At 32.8% G+C, this 22,682-nt stretch overlaps 3 protein-coding genes across 3 annotated transcripts; 1 reads left to right on the forward strand and 2 right to left on the reverse strand.

Annotated features, from left to right (window-relative positions):
- Positions 1 to 830: 830 nt before the first annotated feature.
- On the reverse strand, positions 831 to 3,717 carry LOC18025402. Its single transcript, XM_024160278.1, has 12 exons — positions 3,633 to 3,717; positions 3,445 to 3,528; positions 3,201 to 3,311; positions 2,840 to 3,104; positions 2,635 to 2,753; positions 2,411 to 2,543; positions 2,239 to 2,315; positions 1,934 to 2,128; positions 1,661 to 1,850; positions 1,407 to 1,567; positions 1,221 to 1,321; positions 831 to 1,131 (listed from the first exon to the last, which is right to left on the reverse strand). The coding sequence occupies exons 1-12, from the start codon at positions 3,633 to 3,635 to the stop codon at positions 996 to 998; spliced, it is 1,575 nt and encodes a 524-aa protein (XP_024016046.1). The 5' UTR covers positions 3,636 to 3,717; the 3' UTR covers positions 831 to 995.
- Positions 3,718 to 11,137: 7,420 nt separating this feature from the next.
- Positions 11,138 to 12,202, reverse strand: LOC112089091. Its single transcript, XM_024160063.1, has one exon. It carries the CDS (start codon positions 12,200 to 12,202, stop codon positions 11,138 to 11,140), a length of 1,065 nt encoding a protein of 354 aa, XP_024015831.1.
- A 9,402-nt stretch (positions 12,203 to 21,604) lies between these two features.
- Positions 21,605 to 22,327, forward strand: LOC18025404 (dof zinc finger protein DOF4.4). The gene has a single exon (XM_006408629.1). It carries the CDS (start codon positions 21,605 to 21,607, stop codon positions 22,325 to 22,327), a length of 723 nt encoding a protein of 240 aa, XP_006408692.1.
- The last annotated feature ends 355 nt before the right edge of the window (positions 22,328 to 22,682 follow it).

The following is a 22,682-nucleotide window of genomic DNA, read 5'->3' on the forward strand; positions in this document are numbered from 1 at the left end:
AATCATTATTAATATATAATAAAATTTTGAATTTATTTAAATAACATGTACAACAATTTATACCACAGAAATGTTACCAGTCAGTTGTTTTAACAAAAAAAAATAACTCATATTTTTACAGCAAACTCACTGCATAAATCTACTGTTTATACAACATAATTTTTACTGCAAGTTACATCAAATTACAACATCGACCGTAATTCAACTGCAAAATCACATGTTACCAATCAGAGTCATTGTGTGCAAGATTTTAATGTGAAAGTTGTAAAAGTATGTTGAACTTTTCAACAAATTTTGAAAATACTCCCTCTGTTTCATACTCCTTTAATTTCAAAACTGATGAAGTTTAAGGTTGTTGCACACATATGAAAAAATCCTTTTTTTCAAACTAATATATCATTTATCATCTATTTAAATACAGTTCAATCAATAAAAAAATAATCTGCAAAATACAAATGGGCAAAAGTAAATAAAAAAGCTAGTTAAGTTTGCATTAAAAATTGAAAATATAATCGAATTTGCAACAAAATTTTTTTCCTAAAACATCATCTATAAAAAAAGCAGAGAGGGTAGGATGTTCAGAATTTTCATTTTATTTTAAAGTGTAAGATGTTTGAGTAAAAGCATAAAGATTATCACTCGAGGAAGGCAAACGACTGTTTTTAAATATGGATCATCTCAGCTTTCTTAAAAGTCGGAGACCATTTCCGAATTCGATAAGGAACTTGCAATTTACGAGGTGCTGAAACAGAAAAATATCGATGATGATGATGATGATGACGATGATGACGACGACAATGTTGCAGTGGAGTAATATCTTCAAGCTCATAAAATGTTTCAAGTTTCATACCCGAGACTGTCCATCTTGGTTTAATTAACTAATTAAAAATCGAACTCAAGTTTAACTCAAGACTATATTATTCTTTTATCTTAAACTAATTTAAAGTTAAGGAGATACATCTCATCGTCTTTCCAGGTTTCTCATTCTTGCTTGGCTAAACCGATTGTTTAGCTATTGCCTCTTGAACCAGCTTGATACCAGCAGAACATGAATCAAGAATGGAAGAGACAATCTTTCTCTGCCGCTCTTTGAACTCCATCGCCATTTTCACATCCCAATCCGCGTTTGCTCTGTAAGAATAAACGGAAAAATAAATAAGGAAAAGCCGCTTGCTCTGTTTCGTTTTTTCATACATCATAAAGACACAACAACTTTTTACCTGTCGATAGTATCCACATCTTTAAGATTTTCCATCATGTCGTCGAATGTTGATCTTAGACTCTCGAGTACTCCCATTTCTACTTCCAAGTTCTTCCATAGCTTATAACATTCAAGAAAAGAGATGAATAATCTAGGTAATAGATTCAGAGATAGAGAAGCAAGAAGGTGATCAGGATTAAGTTACATCTATTTCGGAATGATGAACAAGACCATGCGCTCTCCGCAAGTAGTTCAACAATGGAGTAGGCAAGCCGTAATGGAAGATGTTGTGGTTCCTCGAGAGCCAAGTCCCGCGTAACATGTGACTTGTCCTAGAAAACTCGTTCTCGATGTCTTCATCAACATCTGCAAGGGAGAGAGATTCAGACACAACAACTTTAGGTAAAACAATGGAAGTGATCTCAAGAATGATTAGAAGAAGGGAAGGTAAAGAACTACCTAAGGGAATGATATCATAAGGGTTATCTCTTTTTGGTAAAAACCCGTAAAACGTTAACAGATGCGAGCTAGAGTAGTTTCCATAGCTAAGATAACATTGCTCCCCTTTCTTGCAAGGTCTTGAGAGTGGGAACTTCAATGAACTTGTTTCGGAATCTACTTTTCCATATTTGACAATGTGTGGATATATCTGCAAACCCCACTAAATAATTAATCCGGAAAGTGGTAAGGAGTTTCTTATAACATAACGATAAAGAAAATAAACATACATACCGAATGGTTGAGAAAACCAGCGACAGGAATCAAACAAGTCTTCAACTTTCCATCAGGGAATTTGATTTGCATGCTGTTGGAGTAATACAACTCACAAGCCCACAAGTAATGTTCCCAAGTATAGAGCTCAGGTGGAAATATGTCCCGGTGGTTCGATAGATGATGAATCAGTTCATCATACCTCTCACGCAAAAGCTGCAGATATACAAACAAGAATGTGTAATACAAAAAATATCCAACTGAATCAAGAATGTAATACAAGATCAGAGCATCAAAAGATAACTATTGACACAATCTCATCACACCTCTTTAGCTTGCATTATTTCATCTAAAAGCAATGTACCATGAAGAACCATGATTCCATCAACCCCAAAACTCAAACCTATGAAGAGAATCTGTGTTTGTTATTTCATCAAAACAAAAAAATAAAACTTGCTACAACGATTGGGGGGTATTTAGTTCTTCACAGATTGTTACCGGTACGAAAATGCTCCTGCAGAGAGTCAAAGTATGGTTTGAATTTCGAGTCCTGGTTATGCCTCTCCCTCATAGTCCATAAGAGCAGCATTGTCTCAGATGTCATCCCATCTATCTTCTCCAGTATTGGGTACTGAAAAGAGAATCAATCACTCATCATACAACATTGAGATGACGTGAGCCGATATAAATCTTTGTTACAGGATTAAGAAAAACGATATTACCATGTCAGAGTTGTACACATACTCCTCAGAGATGATACTTGAGATTGGTATCTCTAAAGCAACATCACCAAATCTCAAGTCTTGGCTAGCTACAGCTCCTCTTCCATAACCATCGATCTCTATCCAAATAAAAAACACATTCTCAAAATCTCTTGTTCATCATTGTTGAAATTTTTCACTTCATTAGAAGAGCTAAAAGGCTTACGAGCTATCTGCAATTTGGATTTGACACCATTGTTCTGACCCCATTCTAACAATCTGCTTTCCTTTTCGCAACCATACCTATCATCAACTCTAGCTTCCTCTTTCTCCGATCCAACAACCTCACTGATTCTACTCGTTACAGCTTCTCGTAGAGCCTCGAGTTGTGCTGGTATGAGTGAAAGGATCCAGCTGAGAGCTGAGATTTCATTTCTAACACTGTAAATTCCTTCTGAATTGCAGGCATCGTCGCCGAAATAAACTTCTACCTGCACTTTTCACTCAAATTCATCACCTAAAGCAAGCAACTTTTACAATCAAACCACTAGAGAAAGACAAGGCAAGAACGTGATATAAGCTCTTACCTTATCGAGGTTAGGTATTCTTGCAAACTGAAGCAACTTTTCGAAAGAAGTATTCAACAACTCTTGACTCAATGTTTCCTTTACGCCTAAACCTTTGCAATTCAAGAGCTTCTGCAGACGGAAAGTCATAACAAGTGTCAAAATTTCAATGTATCTGTTCCAAGAGACAGGCTACGATTCGAAGGATAAGCACAGAAACTGATAAAAATCACAGAAAATGAGAAATAAATCAGCAAAATCACACCTTTTTTTCTTGATAAAAAGGATCATTTTGGAACAGCTCTAGACATAAATCACCAGTCTCTGACATGATATATAAAGCACCCACCTTTGCAATTGACCAGAAACAAGAAAGAGAGACAGAGCTTTTCACTAAACCAAGTTATGTTACAGAAGAAATAAGGATATAAAGGGTTTAAGAGAAACGAATACCATTGACGAAGAGCCGAGAAATCGAGGAAGAAGAAGAAGAAAGAGGGTTTAGAAAACTCAGCTAACGAGAAACCCTCTGTTTGGTTCAGAAGGTCCGGCAATACAGGCTCTCACACTCACAGTCCGAATTTAAATATTCTGGTTCTAAATTTATCTCGCGTATGCCATAACCGGTTGAAATTGTTCTTTTTGATTGAACCGGAGTTATCAAATTGCAGATAGCTCGTAAGTTTAGCTGAAAGATTCGAATTCCGTACATCTCACGAAATTTTTTATTTTTTATTTCCACCTTGTTTGGACGAAAATGTTTTATTGAAAATACTTATTCAAAATCGCTAATTTACTCGAAAGACTTACTAAAATCGTGTTGCACGGGCGGGAACATCTTTTTTTCTTTTGATTTCTTTTCGTTTTATTCTTTTAATTTTTTTTATAGTCTGTATTTTCCAATTTCTTATTCTTCTACGAAAAATATTAAATAAACAGACTTTTTCTTTGTGTTTTTTTTTCTTCTTTTAGTTTTATTCTTTCTTCATATTTTCTTCTACTATTTATTTTTGGAAGTTTGGAAGTTTTCACATGTATATTTTCTCATCTTTTAGTTTTATTCTAGCTTTGTAAAAACGATCGGTTTCAAAAAATCTTGCAAAGTGAAGCACAAAGATAACATAGACACATATTAATATCCGACTATTCTAACATGAACTCTCCCCTTAAAACGAAGATGATATGTAGTTTGGAAGCTGAAACAAAATCACTCTTAAAAGTTGGTAATCTTTATTGCCTAAAAAGTAACCCCAACATTATATATAAATCAAACAACTAAAATATGTTTTAAATTTTAATCGTAAAAACTAGAACTATATTCACTTCTTATATTTCATAGAAAGAATAATCTTCACATAATAAATTATTTATTATTTGAGACATATATTCTTCCAATTTTATTCTAAAATATTAGATTCTTAAACAATTATACTTAATGAGATTACTCTCTAATAGGAGTTACTCACTTTCCCTTTAATCTTTATGTAAGGTGCCTACTGGTATCATCTTGACTATTTTCTGGTTTTTGAAACTTTACCGATGTACTCTGTTATTGAGATTTACATAATGAGATTATTTTTTTCTATAAGGTGTTGAAAGAAGTATAAATCTTTTAATTAGCGGAGTGATGCTAGGTTTTTTTAGGAGAAAAAAATCTATTCTTTATTTATCTTAACCAATAGCTTCTCAATACTAACCTTACAATTTTTCACATGTCCCTCCGAATTGAAAACCAATTACTTGGTATGATCCTTAATTTGGAAAATACCACTTGCAATAAACCATACCGTTTTTTGCACCAATAAATCTGAGGCTGAAAGATCTCTACTTACCACTTGGATCTTTCATAGACCCTTGTCACCAAACTTTGTCATTTGAAAGAAGATCTAGAGTCTGTTGTTGATTTGTACTCTCATTGTGTTCCACATAAGCAAGACCATTCTCCAAAGCTTTTACGTGTTTTTCGAAGTAGGTTTGGCTACTTTAGTCAAACGAAATCATTGAAATTTTTGGATGGTTCATTAGTTCCAAAGACAAACTGTTCCAACTACATATCTGCACAATGATGAAGCCTCTCCATTCTACAAACCAGCTCGAGCTTCCCCTTGCAAATACTCAAAAAAACTTGTGTCTTTGCATGTTCATGCTGAGCAAGGTAATATCCATATGCAAATGTCCATTTCAAGACCCTCCTACATTCCATTATCTAATTGTAAAATCAACCACATAAATACCTTTATCCGTTTAGGAAAAATGTTGTAATAAAAGTCTCACTGAAAGTCTCATTACTAATATTCCTAAATCAGCATGATTGCAAGATTTTACCAATAACAGTCTTTAGTGAAATCACATTTTCTGTTCAACGATCCACAAGATTTAACATGAAAAATATAATTCTGAAACCATGATTGGTCTAGTTTTTTTAAATTTAATCAATAGTTTCCCATTTATATTCCATTATGCATGCTCCTGGTTCACCTTGAATAACCATGTATTTCGCACAGGCACAGCCAAAAAAGTCTGGTTGGGGCAAGAGTCTCGGGCTCATCGAAATCTTTATTCCAACGATTTCTTCAGCCTTTACTATAATTAGAGTGAAGAAGCAGAGCGATCAATTCGACCTGGCTTATAGAGAGAACAGTAGAAACTTGTTCAATATGGTCTCTTTTATACTTGTGATTTTTTTTTTGTTTTGCTACGATTTTATGCTTGTGAATGTATTCTTCACTATAACTGGACATCACAATACACAACGCTAAATCAGTATGATTAGCATCTCAAAATTTAACTGAGATGAATACACCTAAAACATGAAATCCAAACAGAATCTCAAGTCCAAATCAAAATTATTTTTGGATGAACCAGACATTCCAAAAACAGAAAAAGAAGTTGAGATGGAGGAGCATAAACAGTATGGGATCCGATCGGTCATAGACTTATAGAGCAATATCAATGGAAATCAATCGCAAAGCTTAAATACTCAATCCTCCTCATTCATCATGAACACAGATCCAAAGCTTTGAAAAAAAAAACCCTAACTCGAAAATTTTACTAAAGCAATACAACTCAAAGTCAAAACACATAAACCACCGGTTGAAGAAGAAGCTCTGACTAATTGGAGATTATGGCTAAAGGGAGAGAGCCTCAGGGTTTTCATACACAAAACTATACCAAAACTTCAAAAAAGTAAAAAACACAAGAAGAAACATAAAAACAAAAACGAATGCAAACATAGAAACAAACAAAACCACTTTTAAGAAAATTATATGAGACCTAAACTATATCACAAACCATAAAGAACCAGCCAAAACTATATGGATGATTTAGGAATACATAATTGATATACAGTATATAGTAGTCCAACGATAACCAAATATTAACTTAACCCGGGTAACCAAATTTGGTATATTTAATTATAAATAAAACTTAATTTAAACCGATTAAAGGGTATTAATGACCTTTTAGTAAGCAATCAAACTGCAAAACACCAGAACCTATACAGCCAAAAAAAACATAGAAAGGAAGTAAGACCACAAACTAACAACCAAAAAACTATCACAATCTAAAAAAACAGATCAAAAACATCAAAGAAGTAAACCATTAGATCAATACAGACGCTAAAAAGCAATAAAAACAATCGCATAAAAAGGAGGAAGAATAATTAAACCTAATGCCAAAACTCAGAAATATAAGTGGAAGGATGTTATCAATGTATGTGATATATATATATATATATATATATATATATATATAGGCTACGGTTGGTATTTTTTATAGTTAGGGTTTAGGTTTTTGTTTAAAACACTTAGTTTTTTTTTTTTTTGTCGTCAAAGTATTTCATTGAAATAAAACATTACATCAACCATTTGATTACATGATTTTGCATACCAACTCTAGCTTGCTTAGCTAATGTATCAGCTTCAACATTGATTGATCTACTAATCTGCTTGAATTTGAAACCACACATAGTGGATATCTTCCTAATATCAAAAAGATATGAAGCCCACGGAAGATGCTTCCAAGCCTGATGTTCTTGTAAATACTGGTTACTTTGCAAAGAACCGTAAACTGCCTTTAAATCACCACAAAATATTGCATTCTTGTAACCAAGTCTTCGAACATCAATGACTGCAATCCGTAGAGCCTCGGCCTCAGCTTCCATAGATGTCTGAGTAGGTGGAATAACCCCTGATCCTGCAATGATCTGCCTGCCATCCTCATTGTACAAGATCCATCCAATTCCAGCTACTTGATGCTGAGAAATCCAAGAAGCATCTACACAACAACAGCAGTTACGACTGGTACGAACTATCTGACAAATGTTAGAAGAAACATCATGATCAATAGATACAGCAGGATGAGTCAAGATCTCTGCATCTAATCGAACTTCCTGCTTATTTGCCTCCAATGCTTCATTCCACAATTCTACATCCATGAGCACTTTGTTAATTACATCTGGGATAGCCCATCTTCTGCCATTGAAGACGACATCATTACGCTGCTTCCAAATTCTCCAACCCAACAAATGAAATAATATAATTAAGCAAGGGTCATGCTTGTTAGCCTCCATAAACGCAGGGTATATGTCGCATAAGCTATGAGATGAGATAAAGTCAGATGATGGCTTTTGCAAAAGAGATAGCTCCCAAATCTCCTTACTTATACGACACTTAAACAGAAGATGATCAGTGGTCTCTTCTGCTTCTCCACACACCTGACAAGTGCTATCCCTTAAAATTTTCTTGTATTTAAGCTGCTGTGCCACCGGTAATGCCTGGTGAAAACCTCTCCACCAGAAATGTTTGACCTTTGGAGGAATATTCTGTCACCACATAGTTTTATATAGATGTACAGGAGTAGAGGAGGTCTGACCTTTTTGACAACGAAGAAGATTGTATCCAGACTTAACAGAATATCCTCCATGCTTAGTATGCTTCCATATGATCTGATCAGATGCTCCTGTGATAGAAGTTCGAATCATTTTGATAAGAGGGATATCCAAAGGATCGCAAAGTGTCTGTAACTGAGATTCATCCCAGCTTATAGATCCTGCAATAAAGAGGTCTGACACTTTCAAATTTGGATATATTGTAGCACCAATACCAGAAGCTGGCACAGACGGATTGATAGGCAGCCAAGAATCCTTCCACACATTTATTTGTCTCCCATTTCCAACAATCCATTGAACTCCGTTTTTAAGCACCTGATTACCTTTCAATATACTGCGCCATGCATAACTTGAAGCCCATTTCTGTTTCGCCTCCAACAAAGTAGTTTTTGGAAAGTATTTGGACTTATAAACTCTGGCCAAAAGAGAATGAGGATTTTGCAGCATTCTCCAACCCTGTTTAGCCAATAATGCAACATTAAAATCTTTTATGTCTCTCAGACCTAAACCTCCTTGATCTTTAGGATCTGTTAGCTTATCCCAAGAAATCCAATTTGTACCTCCACGAGCTTGTTGTGAGGACCACCAAAATCTCCTCGTAACTGCCACAATCTGTCTAATAATTGCCATAGGCAACATAAAACAAGTCATACAATATGCAGGAATAGTGGTTACCACAGATCTGATTAAGACTTCCTTACCAGCAGGCGACAATAATTTTGAATACCAATTCTCCATTTTCTTAGATACTCTTTGAGCCAAATAGGAGAATGTATCAGTTTTATTCCGACCAATATATTCAGGAAGTCCTAAATATTTACCAAATCCCCCAACCTTCTGAATATTAGTAGTTTGAAGAAGATAATCCTTAAGTACAGGGAGATACCTTTAGTAAACATAATTGCTGACTTTTGAAAATTAACCGCTTGTCCAGATGCTTCCTCATATTGGTGTAATAAATGTAAAACTTCCTGACATTCTTGCACTGTGGCTTTACAAAACAGCAGGGAATCATCTGCAAAGAGCATGTGAGTAACTGAAGGGCCTCCCCGACTTGCACAGAAACCCGTAATGAGACCTTTGCTCTCTGCTTGAGAAATTAAGTATGATAATCCCTCTGTGCATAACAAATAAATATAAGGAGAGATTGGGTCCCCTTGTCTAATACCTCGAGTTGGGACAATAATGTCAGATGGATTGCCATTAAGAAGAACTGAATATGTAACAGTTGAAATGCACTTCATAATCCATCCACACCATTTCTTTGCAAAACCCAACTTCTTCATTATATTCTCAATATATGACCACTCAACTTTATCAAAGGCTTTGCTGATATCCAACTTTAAGGCCATAGTTGGATCAACTCGTCTCCGAGTATGCATCGAGTGCAGCAATTCATGGGATATAAGCACATTATCAGTAATAAGACGCCCTGGAATAAAAGCTGTTTGGTTTTCTGAAATGATTGAATGCAGTATAGGTTTAAGCCTTTCAGCGAGGACTTTGGAAAGGATTTTATACGCAACATTGCTCAAGCTAATAGGCCTATAATCCTTGACTTCAACAGGTGATTCAATTTTAGGGATCAAACAGATATATGTACGATTCAAAGCAGGATCCAAACTAGAAGTTTCAAAGAAAGCTCGAATGAATCTTACAACACCTTCCTTAATGACTGACCAATGGTCCTGGTAGAATCCCGCTGTAAGTCCGTCAGGCCCTGGAGCCTTATCTCTATTCATCTGTTTGAGAGCTTGATAAATCTCCTCTTCTGTAACCTGTCGAGTGAGATGCGCATTCATTTCTTCTGTAACTTTTGGACGCAGATTCTGAAGAATATCAGGTGCGATATTATTCCTCTGAGAAGAAAACAGCGCAGAAAAGTAATTAGTTGTGATCCTTTCAATATCATCTTGCTTAAAACAAATATTGCCTGAATCATCAGCAAGAGAGGTAATTCTATTCAAGGATCTTCGCTGCTTTGTTCGAGCATGGAAATATTTTGTGTTACGATCACCGGCTTGCAACCAAAGAGTTCTACTCTTGGTTCTCCAATACTCTTCCTCCATCCTGTATGCATGAGCAAGCTGAGATTTAATAATACTAATGTGAGCATAATCTATAGGAGTCCTCTCATATGCCTGCTGAAGAGACATCTGAAGCTTATTGATTAGCTTTTGTGAATTAGTAGGGTTCTGAGATTTCCAATTAGATAATCTACGCCTGCAAATCTCTAGAGCCTTACTAAAGTTGTTGCTAGGTATCTCTTTACATTTATCCTCCCAGACCTTCTGAATATCATCCTTGAGTGCTGTATTAAATCTCCATCTATTATCATAGCGGAATAACTTATAACCCTTCCACTTAGATGTCTCTGTATGTAATAGAATAGCACAGTGATCCGAACAAAACCAAGGTAGAATTTGCGCATATGCAGTAGGATAGATGTCTAACCAGTCACTTGTAGCAAAAACTCTGTCAATACGAGTTCTAACAGTATGCTTATACCTCTGACCAACCCAAGTGAATTTGCCACCGAACGTTTTGACATCATGAAAACCACAAACATCAAGCATTCTGCGAAATGTACGAAAAGAAGACTCAGATCGGTAAGCACCACCTTCTTTTTCATGAGAATACTTGATGTCATTAAAGTCTCCAATTGCCAAACGAGGCTTACTTCTGTACCATCCTGCTTCCGCTTCAGCAATCATCCTGTTCCACTGAGCAGATCGATTCTTTAAAACAGGATCTCCATAGATATATGACAAGCAAAATATATTAGCACCATCAGATATGTACAGATCAGAACCATTAAGAGTAGGGTGATCACCAAGGGTTAGCTCAATATGGACATCCCAAAAGATGGCTAACCCTCCACTAAGCCCATTCGCAGGTAACACAAAAGAGTGGGCATAGTTAAGTTTCTTACAAAGCTTATCTACTACATTACAGCCGTTTTTTGTTTCTATTAGAAGCATGATATCAGGTTTAGAAGACTTCCTGATATCTTGTAAATATTGCATTGTCAAGTCGCTCCTTAAACCTTGACAATTGAGATGAAAGATCTTCATGGCTGCTGTGGTGGTTTCAGGCTAACCACCAAACCTTTAGCAGTATCTACAGTTCCAGCAGCCTTCTTAGATGATGATTCCTCCATGAAAACCACATCATCGGACCTCCTCTTTACACCCTGACTGGTGACTTCTACATCTGTAGTAGATTCATTTCGCTTCTGTCCCATATGATGATCATCTTGAGCAGCGGTTCTTGACTCATCCATTCTAGTATCTCCAGCATGAGGAAGCAGAAGAGGTTGATTCTGTTGAGTACCAGAGTTTTCTCCCACCTCTTTAATTGCCTTCAAAACTGTAATAGCTTCCATCCTCTCTTTAACAGCAAGATAAGGATTATTACCAATACTCATCAAAGCTTCCGTATTAGGGGTAAGAGAAATCGGCTTGTTGCACATATCAAAGCTATGCTTCAAACTACCACAAGTGGTGCAGAACTTCTGAAGTCCGATATATCGAAACTGCAGATCAACAGGATCTCCTCTATCCAGAATTTGAACTCTTCTAGCCAGAGTAATTTCACTGTCAACATCAAAATCCACTTTAACTCGAACATCGGCTGCTCGATTGATTGTAGGTTGGATGATTAAAACTTTGTCAACTTGTCCCAGCCTCGAACCAATACTCTTTACTATACCCTCTCTTCGGTAGACCGCAGGTAGATTTTTGATTCGAATCCAAAAAGGTATGTGCTTGAGAAAAGTAGGATATGATCTGTATCCCCATTTATCCAATGCAACCATCCATCCCTTGTGATGATAGGGGCCTTTTTCAAGAACATTCAGCATCTGGTGCTCTTTCTCAAAATAAAAATTTACGGTACCGTCATCCTTGATTTGGCTTTCAACCATATCCTCTAAGAGCCAAGCTTTTGGAAGCATAGCTTTAATACCTGCAGGCTTCTGATGATCTGGATTGAGACCACGAGCTACCAGACATAATCGATGATCCTTAGTGAACTGTTGTTGAGCATCTTGATGAACTCTCCAAGTTTCACCATCAGAACCAATACTAAGACCTTGGAGAGCTTCCCAGATTTCCTTCTCCTTGGTAGATGACATCGATTGAGGCTTCAGATAATCAGGAGAAAGAAGGAAGATCCGATCCACGCCGGAAAATAAGCCGATCAAAGTCGGAAATGGAACTCTGTAGAAGAGTTTAGAAAGTCGCCTTTGTTATCGCCTTATCGCCTCGTGGGCAGAGCCCTCTATCGAGATTAAACACTTAGTTGGCATCTATGCGGCTAAAGAACTAAAAAACTTCGTTGGTTTTTATTTATTTAATCGATTTTCTATATATTTTTTAAATTAATTTAAATTATTTTAAGGAGAAGCAAAATGTAATTAGCCACGCTGGGATTAAATGAGAGAACTCAAAATCAAAATTTTACTTTGCTTATAATATATATATGATATATATATATATTTTTTTTAGATATAATATTTCTTTTTAAATCTTTTTTGTTTTTTTGTTAATTTTTTTGAATTAAAAATTTCGTTATCATATTTTCATTTTAAATAGTATAGATTTGTATATTAGTAGAATAAGATTATAAATTAATTAAAAATATATCAATCTAATGTTAATTATGAACTTTGTTATCATGTGAATTTTGATTTACACATAAACAATCTATATATTTATGAATTGACTAATTCGTTTGTTTAGTTGCTTCAAATTATTTTTTAATATGTTACATGTTTTATCAAACTAACATGTATAAGACTATAATTATAAATACATAAATCTAACATGTTTCATCATATTATTGTATAGTATAAATATTTACTAATTTAATATAGACCGATTGATTATGATGTATATATCTATAAATTGGCTAACCCATTCGTTTAATTGCCTTAATTAGCTTAATATCTTACATGTTTTAACAAATTAATCCAATAAGATCTTAAGTATAAATACATAACCATAATCAGCACCATCATATTATTGTATAATATAAATTTTTATTAATTTAAATAATTGATATTTTAAACCGATTGATTATGATAAATTATAATAAAATATTTGTTTATCTTTTACGCTATTATGAAAATATTATTTAAATACAAAATCTATAATTAAATCTAACATTTATTTAAGAATTCTAAAATAATTAAAATTATTATCTCAATTTTCGTAATAAAAGTTAATTATATTTTTATTTTTGAATTTTAAATTAAATTAAATCTAAATTTTCGTAATTAATTTAATTATAAAATATTTTGAATAATTTAATTTTTTAAAAAATTTGACCTATATTTAAAGAAATTTAAAAATATCTACATTAGTAACTAATTTTTGGAATTAAATAGAAATATAAAATAAAACATTTTTTGTTTAAGTTATACTTAATCTATATACTTATTTGTGTAGTGATTTTCTTAGGTGTCGCGCTTAGAGCGAGTTTCAGAGTTTTTCGCTTACGTGTCAGTTCTAGAATGAGTTTCGGTTGTAAAAAGATTGTTTAATCATATTTTCCAATTACGTGTCATTTTTTGATTCGTTCTTATCGGATGACGTGTAAAAAAACTTAAAACAAACTGGTCTAAATTATTAGGGTTAAATGCTTAATTTTGCTGTCAAATCAAACCGTTTTTAAAATTATTTTAAACCTAAATTTATTAAAAACAAAAACAAAAACGTTTTTCAAAAATAACACAAAAAATCTAAAAATTTACCATTTCTTATGTTCGAAATTTTTTTTTTAAAAAAACAAAAACAAAAAACGTTTTTTAAATAACACAAAAATCTAGAAATTTATCATTTCTTATGTTCTCAAAATTTAGAAAAAAATCTAACTAAAATGTTAAAAGAAACAAAAAAACGAAATTTATGCTATAATATCACTAACTATTATAGTTTTTACGATTTTTTATGTTTATAAGGTTTTCAATTTCTTATGATCTAGTATAAATATAAGATACTTTTCACTACTTCTCTCATAATTTTCAAAATTGTTTAACCTATACCTTCTTCTTCATTTTATCTATATACTATTTATAACGTTTATATAAACAAATCAAAAATATTGCTCATAATACAAATCTACAAAAAGTTAAATTACTAATATACGTTATAAAGATAATTGCTTAAAGAAATTTATGTTTATCTTTTAGAAAATAAAAAAGAAAAATCTACAATAATCGTGATAACTTAAAACCTAAATGAATTCAAACAACTATTAAATTTTCAAACAATCAAATAGAAATTATATCAGTCCGCGCAAAGCGCGGGAAAGTTAACTAGTTAGATAATATTATATCTGTTTTTAAACATATTTTTTTAAAAAACATTTTAGAAGTATTTGGAAATAATCACTAAAAGTGCTTGATAACACCTGATTTTGACCATTTTTATGGATCACTTTTAATATCTTATGCAGGTGTTTTCACTCAGATTTAAAAGTTTTTAAGTGATGTCCATGTTTTAGAATCTCAAAAGAGTTTTCAGGATATTTGACAAAAAGAATGCACTTGGGAGCAAAAAGCATAACTTTAGATAAATTCCTACCGTCAGAAGTTTGGTAACAAACGGAGGTCTTCCCACCTACTGATCATCCCCAACTTTTGACACAAAATAGAGGAGACAACCCGCTTTCCAATACAAGTGGAATCAAAATAATCCAACGGTTAGATCTCCAGATATAGTCGATACACTGAAGGCAAATCATCACAGTCAGAAGCTCACCCGCGGCCAAAACATCATCTGCCGGGGGTGCGAAATTTTAGACCACGGGGAGCTCAATTCCGAGCCTCAGAAGCCCATATTAAAGCCCATATTAAAGTCCAAGTCACTCCCGTCATTATTCCTGCAAGCCCTAGGCATTCCCGAGAACTCAAGACACTACATAAACCCCTTTTATGTCGTTTAGAAGTGTGTGCCATATTTCTCACTAGGAACCCTAGAAGAAAGTCACGCCCAGAAGAGGAGCCACCGAGAGGGGCACCATCGGATCTCCTACTTCAACCTGTTCTTTGTTTTTAACCTTCGTCTATTTCAATTCTCTGCAATTCTAAATACTTTTGTGATGTTGAACTCAGCTATGTCTGAGTAATCTCCCAGTTGGATTTTTAAGGGATTTTTCAAAGGGAATTTCATGTCTTGATCTTATGCTTTATTCGATTTAGGATTCAAAATCTTCTAGGAGTCCTTCGTTTATTCTTGTTCCCTATGCTGTTTCTGTTGCTAACCGCTTAGAAATTGATCTCAGTAATTGGAGCCACGAGAGTGTTGTATCGAATTACCAGACCTAGAAGTGAACGAGTGAATTCGCTATAGGAGACGAAAGCTACCTATAGAGAATCGCGAGCGTGGATGAATTCTGTTTTTAATGCATGATCTTATTCGCAGCATGAGAGCAAGAGTTGATTGCTGTGTTGAGTGATTAGATGATTAGGGTGACGAGAGTTGGCTAATCTTATATGTGTCTATTCGAGTTCGGGATCCTCACTAGTTGATTACCTTTATCGATTTGTTTTTCTTTTGATCAGTTCATGAATCCCTGCGAAAACCCTTTAGACCCAGAGATTTGTTCCTATTATTTTACGACTTGTTTATTTCAATTGCTTTTAGATTTAGTGACCCCAAAACCAAAAACTTCCATTTTGCTTGTTCTACTAGTCTTAAGTCTTGATTGATTCGTACTGAAAGCTCAAAATCTCTGTGGTTCGACCCCTAAGTACTACAACACACATATGTGCACTTGCAGATATTTAGGGTTACAAATTTAAAACATGAAGCTAGAAGTAACTCTTGATTCTCTTAGCATCAGTGCTTATGTTTTAATATAATATATGATATGATATTCAATTTATCCATATTATGTGAATTAACCAAGTATGTGTAAATTGACATTCTTTTCTTTAGATAATTAGATAATTTTTTAGAAAATTGATAGTATTTATAATTATAAGCAGTTGTCCAAAAGCAATTTTTAAAAATGTGACCCTGCATTCAATAAGCTTTTTTCTTGAAAAAATTGTAAATAGAAAGTGATCGGCAATCATAACTGTTGTACCAAAAAAACTGTTAGACTAAAAATCTGGCTAGAGTTGCACAAACTATTCTTCTTCTTCTTTTTTTTTTTTTGTTTTTGTTTTCTAAAGACAAAAGAACTACAATTATGAACATTCTCACTTTTATGAACACTCAATTTTTATTGACCAATATGAGTAGAGAAAGTAGAAGAATAAACTCAGAAAAGTAGAAAGCAGAAAAAAAAAGATCAAACCTGATTTAATTTTTATATTAGAATTAGATTTTGCATCCATGCTATTTACGTAGTGTTTTGATAAAATACATATGCGATTAGTTATATTTAACGAATATTAACTATATTATGTATATTAGTGATGTTATAACAAATTATTATAATTTTAATCTCATAAATTATATTTAGATTATGAGGTTTCAATGATTTTGTATTAAAAAAAAAAATATATATATATATATATATATATTTGTTTGAAAAACGTAATATTTGGTGGAACACTTACAAAATAAATATTACAAAAACAAAAAAAAAATTAATGTATGAATAAACCAAGTTTAGTACTTCAACTCTATAATCTATGTATGACCACGAAGTGGCTTATTGGAGAGAGGAAAGAGATTGAAAAACGAGAAAAGGAAAGTGGGCCGAGTGTTCCTTAGAAAGATAGAATCGACTCAGAAGTGGTGATGGGCTTTTTGAGGTGAAAAGAGATGATATGAAAGAGTTTGTGGTGGAAATGCTCTACGGTTTAGGAACCGTCATGGAGAGGAATTGAAGAGTTGGTCGGAGTAATGACTGGAAAGTATAAGATGTTAAAGCTCAAGGATCTCAAGTATCTAGAGAAATAATTATGAGCCTTAAGATAGCGAAAGAGTGAACCATTTCCTCGTTGGAAGGGACAAAGTATTTATAGGATTTTTCTGGACCGGGTTAGTATATCAAGTCGGTCCTTGGATCGTGAGTCGGACGGGACGACCCTTGATCCGATTTGATGGGATCCAAATCTTGTGCTTGCATCATGCCTCTAACGGTCTTACCAATTTTTATTGTCACCTGACACATGTAAGAACAATGCATTAAATGTCAATCTCGTGGATTTGTAAGGGTATGAGCAATCAAATCAGACTAAAGCATATTCCTATCGTTGAATGGAGGGAAAATTTGAATAGTATTTTCCGCTCATAGGATTACTCATACTTGGTCCAGATCCCTCGATACCGGGACCAGACTGTCAGGGTTATCTCCATGGACGACTCCATTTTCTGGGTACCTGTGCGGGTCACAATTCCTTATATCCCGACCCTTCTTGAATACCGAGCATATGCCTAGGACATAGGGAATGTGACCTTTACTCCTTCTTACCACTCAGTTTATGACCTCCTTGTCTCTGATATTGGCTTGTGTTGTCAGATAAGAGGAATCCGAGAACAGATGACCTATTGTGCCAAATCTCCCAAATCTAAATGGGTTCGAGACCTGGTGTTATATGCTTATGTCATATTGGGTCATAGGCTCAATATGAATCCTAATTTAGCCCAAGGGGTCGTAACTACAAAAAAACCATAGATTTCATATACAAGCACGTGGTTCGTCCACGTAGGAAAGATTAAATTTATCACCAACAATATTTAATAAGTTTTATCTTGAAAAGTTTTTAAACAGAAAGTGACGACAAGCATAAGAGAAGTTCACCAAAAAGTAAACCATTGGACTGAAAATCTCAATTTAATGAACACTCAAAAATAAATCGATGTGAATAGAAAGAGTAGAAGAACGAATACATAAAAGTAGAAAGCAGAAAAAAGAGAACAAACCTGATATATTTTAAACGTTAGAACTAGATTTTACATCCATGCTATTTAAGTATTTTTGATAAAATTTATAAGCGTTTAATTATGTTTATTGAGATATTATATATATTGTGAATATTAGTAATTTTAATAATATATAATAACTCATTGCAAATTTAGTTTAAGAAACTATATCTAGTTTGTGAGGTTTTAACAATTTTGTTTTTTAAAGCTATATATGTCCGTGTGAAAATATAATATTTAGTGGAACACTTATAAATTAATATAAACCAGTTAAAAATATAACAAATAATTAATGTATAAATTAACCATGTTTAGTACTTCAACTCTATACTCTATGTATGATTTGTCATTTCTTCCTCAGTATGTATTTGAATTGACATTTTTTCTTTGGATTGTTATTAGATTTCACTAGATTCCTATGTTTCTAAATAGTAACCATTTGTGGTAAGAAATCTAAAAATAATTACATCTGTGACATTAATTTCCACATGTAAGAAAACACAAACAAATCTTCAAGATTTTGTGAAGACACAAACATAGCTCAGATTTTCTGGTCAAACCGTCACCGAAACTACACTATAAAAAGAATTGAAGTGTAGCCCTTCCACCACCCTAAAAAAAAAAGAAAAAAACAAAAAAACTCTTACTTGAAGAATGAAAAGCATTTCCCTTAAACTTCTGCTATTGGTTTCTCTTCTAGTCGCCGTCTTCCGTAAGTATAACAGTCTCATTGACTAATAGAATTTTACATACATGCTACATACATATATCCTTACTAGTAATTGAATAATATTTATTAATAAAAAGCATTTTACAAATAAATTAAGCCTGAAGAAAACTAAGAACTATTCATTAAGAATCAAGTTTTGTTTTTTTTTTCTATAGTATTTTGTTTTAAAATCATTTTTTGTCTGTTTTTAAGGCCAAAATATTGCAGTACCAATTTATTGTACGACAAACGAAGACTGCAGAAGAGTATGCCACTGCGATGCAGCGTATTGTGACATAAGGCGTAATCAGTGTTACTTTGGGTTAAATGCTATAAATACAATTGATGACTGTCCTTCCAAACAACATTGTATTCCAGAAGATAAAAATTGTGGCAGAGGAAGAGGAGGATTTCCACCGCGGCGATTGAAATTGTAATTATAAAAATACATGTATATGTCTAGTAATAGTTATGTATTGAAATTTTTGATGTGTTATTAGTATATTGGTGAATATAAGTATATAAATATTATATCAACGGATTATGATCGCATAAGTTAAAAATGATCAAAAGAGATATTTGACAAATATATGATTTCCCACAGATTTATTTTTGTTTTGACAATCTTAAAAGTCATGTATAATTTCGAAAAAAATAATTATATATCCATAAAAATGATATATGCAGTTTTTATAAACACTAGATCAGATACCAATATTTCCGAGAGTAGCTGTTGCCTATTAAACATAGATTGAAGAAGACAATACATAACACACAATGAGATACAAATGATCTCAACTCTACAATAACCAACAAAATAATATATCTCAAATCTACTATTTGTTTCTACTTCTTTTTTTTCCTGTGTATCCGCATAACTTTTTATAGAAATTACAGTTAACTTAAGGGTATTCGATTTCGAGTCAAATTTTGATTATAGTTTTAATGATTTTAATATCTTGAACAATCAAATTTAAAGTTATATTTTGTTCAAATATTCACATGTAAACCAAAATCTGCACTAGGCAAAAAAGCGGACAAAATTCAATTTATGTTTGACTGCAAGTTTTATGGACCAAAAGTCTCATAATTAAAAGCAAATTGGGCAACCACAATTATATGATTGATAATTTGGTTTAACAATTACAATTAAAAGATTGTTATATGTAAGATGCATTAGTATATAAATAAGATAGATCTCTACGGCAATACAGTATAACTACATAGAACTAAGTTTCAATTACATCTATTTATGTGCTCCTCTGATTTCAAGTGTTTTATCTCTTTATGTAAAGTTATGTTTTCAGTTAATACTCTGTTTTAATCCTACGTTTGTTTTGTTTGTTTTGATGTACGTGAGCTGTATTAGTGTATAGATAAGATATATTTATGGTTATATATATCTAGAATATTAAGTGTCTCTCACTTCTATTAATTTCATATTTGGCCAACCATCAAATATATATATATATATATTTTGCTTAATAGTAAATAACTGTGGAAGATTTGTTGTTCTAAGGTCCTAAATTTAATTTACATAGTGTGTGGTTGGGTTAATTTTATTTGTTTCGACAATAATGCTTATTTCCTTTTTATCCATCTCATCAGTAAACAACTTGAGCTTATTATCGGTTAGAAATAATTGTTGACCGTTTTGAGTGTTTGAATTTTGAACTTTTAATTTTTAAACCATTTAAATTTAGTTGGGCAAAGAATAACAGTTATTATATTCTGGCGCAAAACCTTTCACATATAGACTTTTTTTTGCTTTTTATTTTGTTAGCGAAATACTATGAGATCTAATATGATTAGGAAGGAAATTGTTTAAATCCCTAAAAAAAAAATTTATGGAAGATAAAATACTTGATACATAAATTTTCCTATATGGTTGAGTTTCCTGTCTCCTTTGGATTAGTAGTATTGTGAACTCATGCACTCTTTTTCACTGCTATAAACCCTACACATATAGTTTTGATGTTACATATTTTTCATATGTGACACAAAAAAACACTTGTGAACGTATATACTTACACACATACAAATGTTTCTTTTTTTTGTTTTTGAATTGATTATACAATTTATTTTTATAAGAATTTTTTTACATCAAATTTTTGTTGTATTTGACAGTAGAAAATAGTTAGAAAATATAGCTAAAATTAAGAGCAAATAATTAGAAAGAAAATAAGAATTTGGTCAAAAGTTTCTTGTTTTGGTTGAGTCTCTTGTCATTCTTTGATTTTGGTATTGGTGCTGATAATAGTATTGCTTCTCATTATTGGTAATTTAGTAACACATGTGCTCAGCACATTATCGTTCTCTCTTAATCAATCACTATTCAATTTCTAACTTTTCTAAAAAGTATTTATGTGTTTTGTCTATTTTCGAAATAGGTTATTTTCTTTTATGGTTACATGAGTTTATAGTTTTCTTAGTATTGGGTATTATAATCTTCTACATCCTTTCAGCTTTCACCATTTGTATCAATTAATATTATAGCAAATCTCATTAAAAAATTATAAAAGAAATATTATCATACAGGCGTACGTGTTTTCTGATATGTTTTGTAGTAAAACACACACAATTTATAATTTTTTTGCTTAAAATTGGCTTTATATTCTCAAATCTCTTTAGATTTTGTTTCTGAATATATGATTTGGCTCATTTAATCATATCTTCTTGATTCTCCATTTTTCATATACATCCAATAAAGTAAAAAAGACTAGGTAATTGACTAAGCTTAGCCTAAAGTTTATAGTGTGAAGATTAATCTTCAGATTTTATTAATACACAATCTTTGACATGTTTCGTTCATAAACTTACTCTCTAGATCTGAAACTTATCTCTTCTTCAATTTCCACTTTCCAAGAGCCTGTATAAGAAGATGCCCTCACATCATTAAAAAACATAATAACCATTAAAAAAAATTAATTAGCTCTCTAGAAAAATGGATAACTCGAATATTTTTGTGATAGGAGACAATCAGGTGAATGAAGAGAAGCCTCCACCACGAGTGTGTCCAAGGTGTAATTCAGACAACACTAAGTTCTGCTATTACAACAACTATAGCGTATCTCAACCGCGCTACATCTGCAAGAACTGTCGCCGACACTGGACTCATGGTGGAACGTTAAAGGACATACCAATTGGTGGACGTAGTCGTAAAACCAAGCGTTCAAAGATAGATCAACTTTCTGTTTCTCAGGTAGTTTCTGTTGAGATCCAACAAATTAATCACAACCAACCTTTCTTAAATGTTAAAGAAACCAACAACTTTGTTGGAACTCTTGGTCCTTCTTCTTCTACTGTTGTTGCTGTTGGGAACCATTTTGATTCTTTGCCTGAAATTCATGGTGATATGGTGCTTCCAATTCGAAGTGTTCCACCAGTGAATCAAGATTATTATGATGTTGGATCTAATGCTTTGATTGGTAATCCTTGGATAAATCAATCAATTGATGGCAATTTTTACAGTTATCGTGTAAATCAAGAGGACCAATACAAACAGAACCAGAGCTTCAACAATAATATTATGAACATGAATCATAATGCTGGCATTAGTGGAAGTAGAGAATCATCGGACTCTGATCACATGAACAAGAACAACAACAAAATTGAAAACAACTGTGTGTCTAGGTCCTCTGACCATATGGAGAAGTTTGGTTTTTGAATCTTTTATATTTAATTTATCTGTTTTTTTATTTAAGTTTATGTTTCAATAATTTATCTTGTTGGGTTTTTTTTAAGTAAAAAAAATTATATTGTTGTCTCCCAAAAACTACTTCCTATTAATTATATTAGAAATTTATAAATATTTAGATATATCCGATTCATTATTTTGCAGTATGCTCTTGAGTTTTTGATTATGTGGTTATATATTATTTTCCCTGATTATAAGTGAGACCTTGAGCCACATCTCAAACTAAAATTTCAGATCTTAAAAACATGTAAAACAAATACAATCCATAGAAATCAGTAATAATCTTGTTACAACATATGCTAAGCTAGCATATCGATGCCACTTG

This window comes from Eutrema salsugineum, unplaced genomic scaffold (genome assembly GCF_000478725.1).
Source record: "Eutrema salsugineum unplaced genomic scaffold, Eutsalg1_0 scaffold_12, whole genome shotgun sequence".
NCBI classification, from domain to species: domain Eukaryota; kingdom Viridiplantae; phylum Streptophyta; class Magnoliopsida; order Brassicales; family Brassicaceae; genus Eutrema; species Eutrema salsugineum.

Coding starts and splice junctions, on each gene's coding strand:
- LOC18025402 (XM_024160278.1), bottom strand. Junction 3,312..3,444: donor CTTTTTATCAAGAAAAAAAG/GTGTGATTTTGC, acceptor TTCCGTCTGCAG/AAGCTCTTGAATTGCAAAGG. Junction 2,754..2,839: donor ATCCAAATTGCAGATAGCTC/GTAAGCCTTTTA, acceptor TTATTTGGATAG/AGATCGATGGTTATGGAAGA.
- LOC112089091 (XM_024160063.1), bottom strand. CDS start 12,202: ATGTCATCTACCAAGGAGAAGGAAATCTGGGAAGCTCTCCAAGGTCTT.
- LOC18025404 (XM_006408629.1), top strand. CDS start 21,605: ATGGATAACTCGAATATTTTTGTGATAGGAGACAATCAGGTGAATGAA.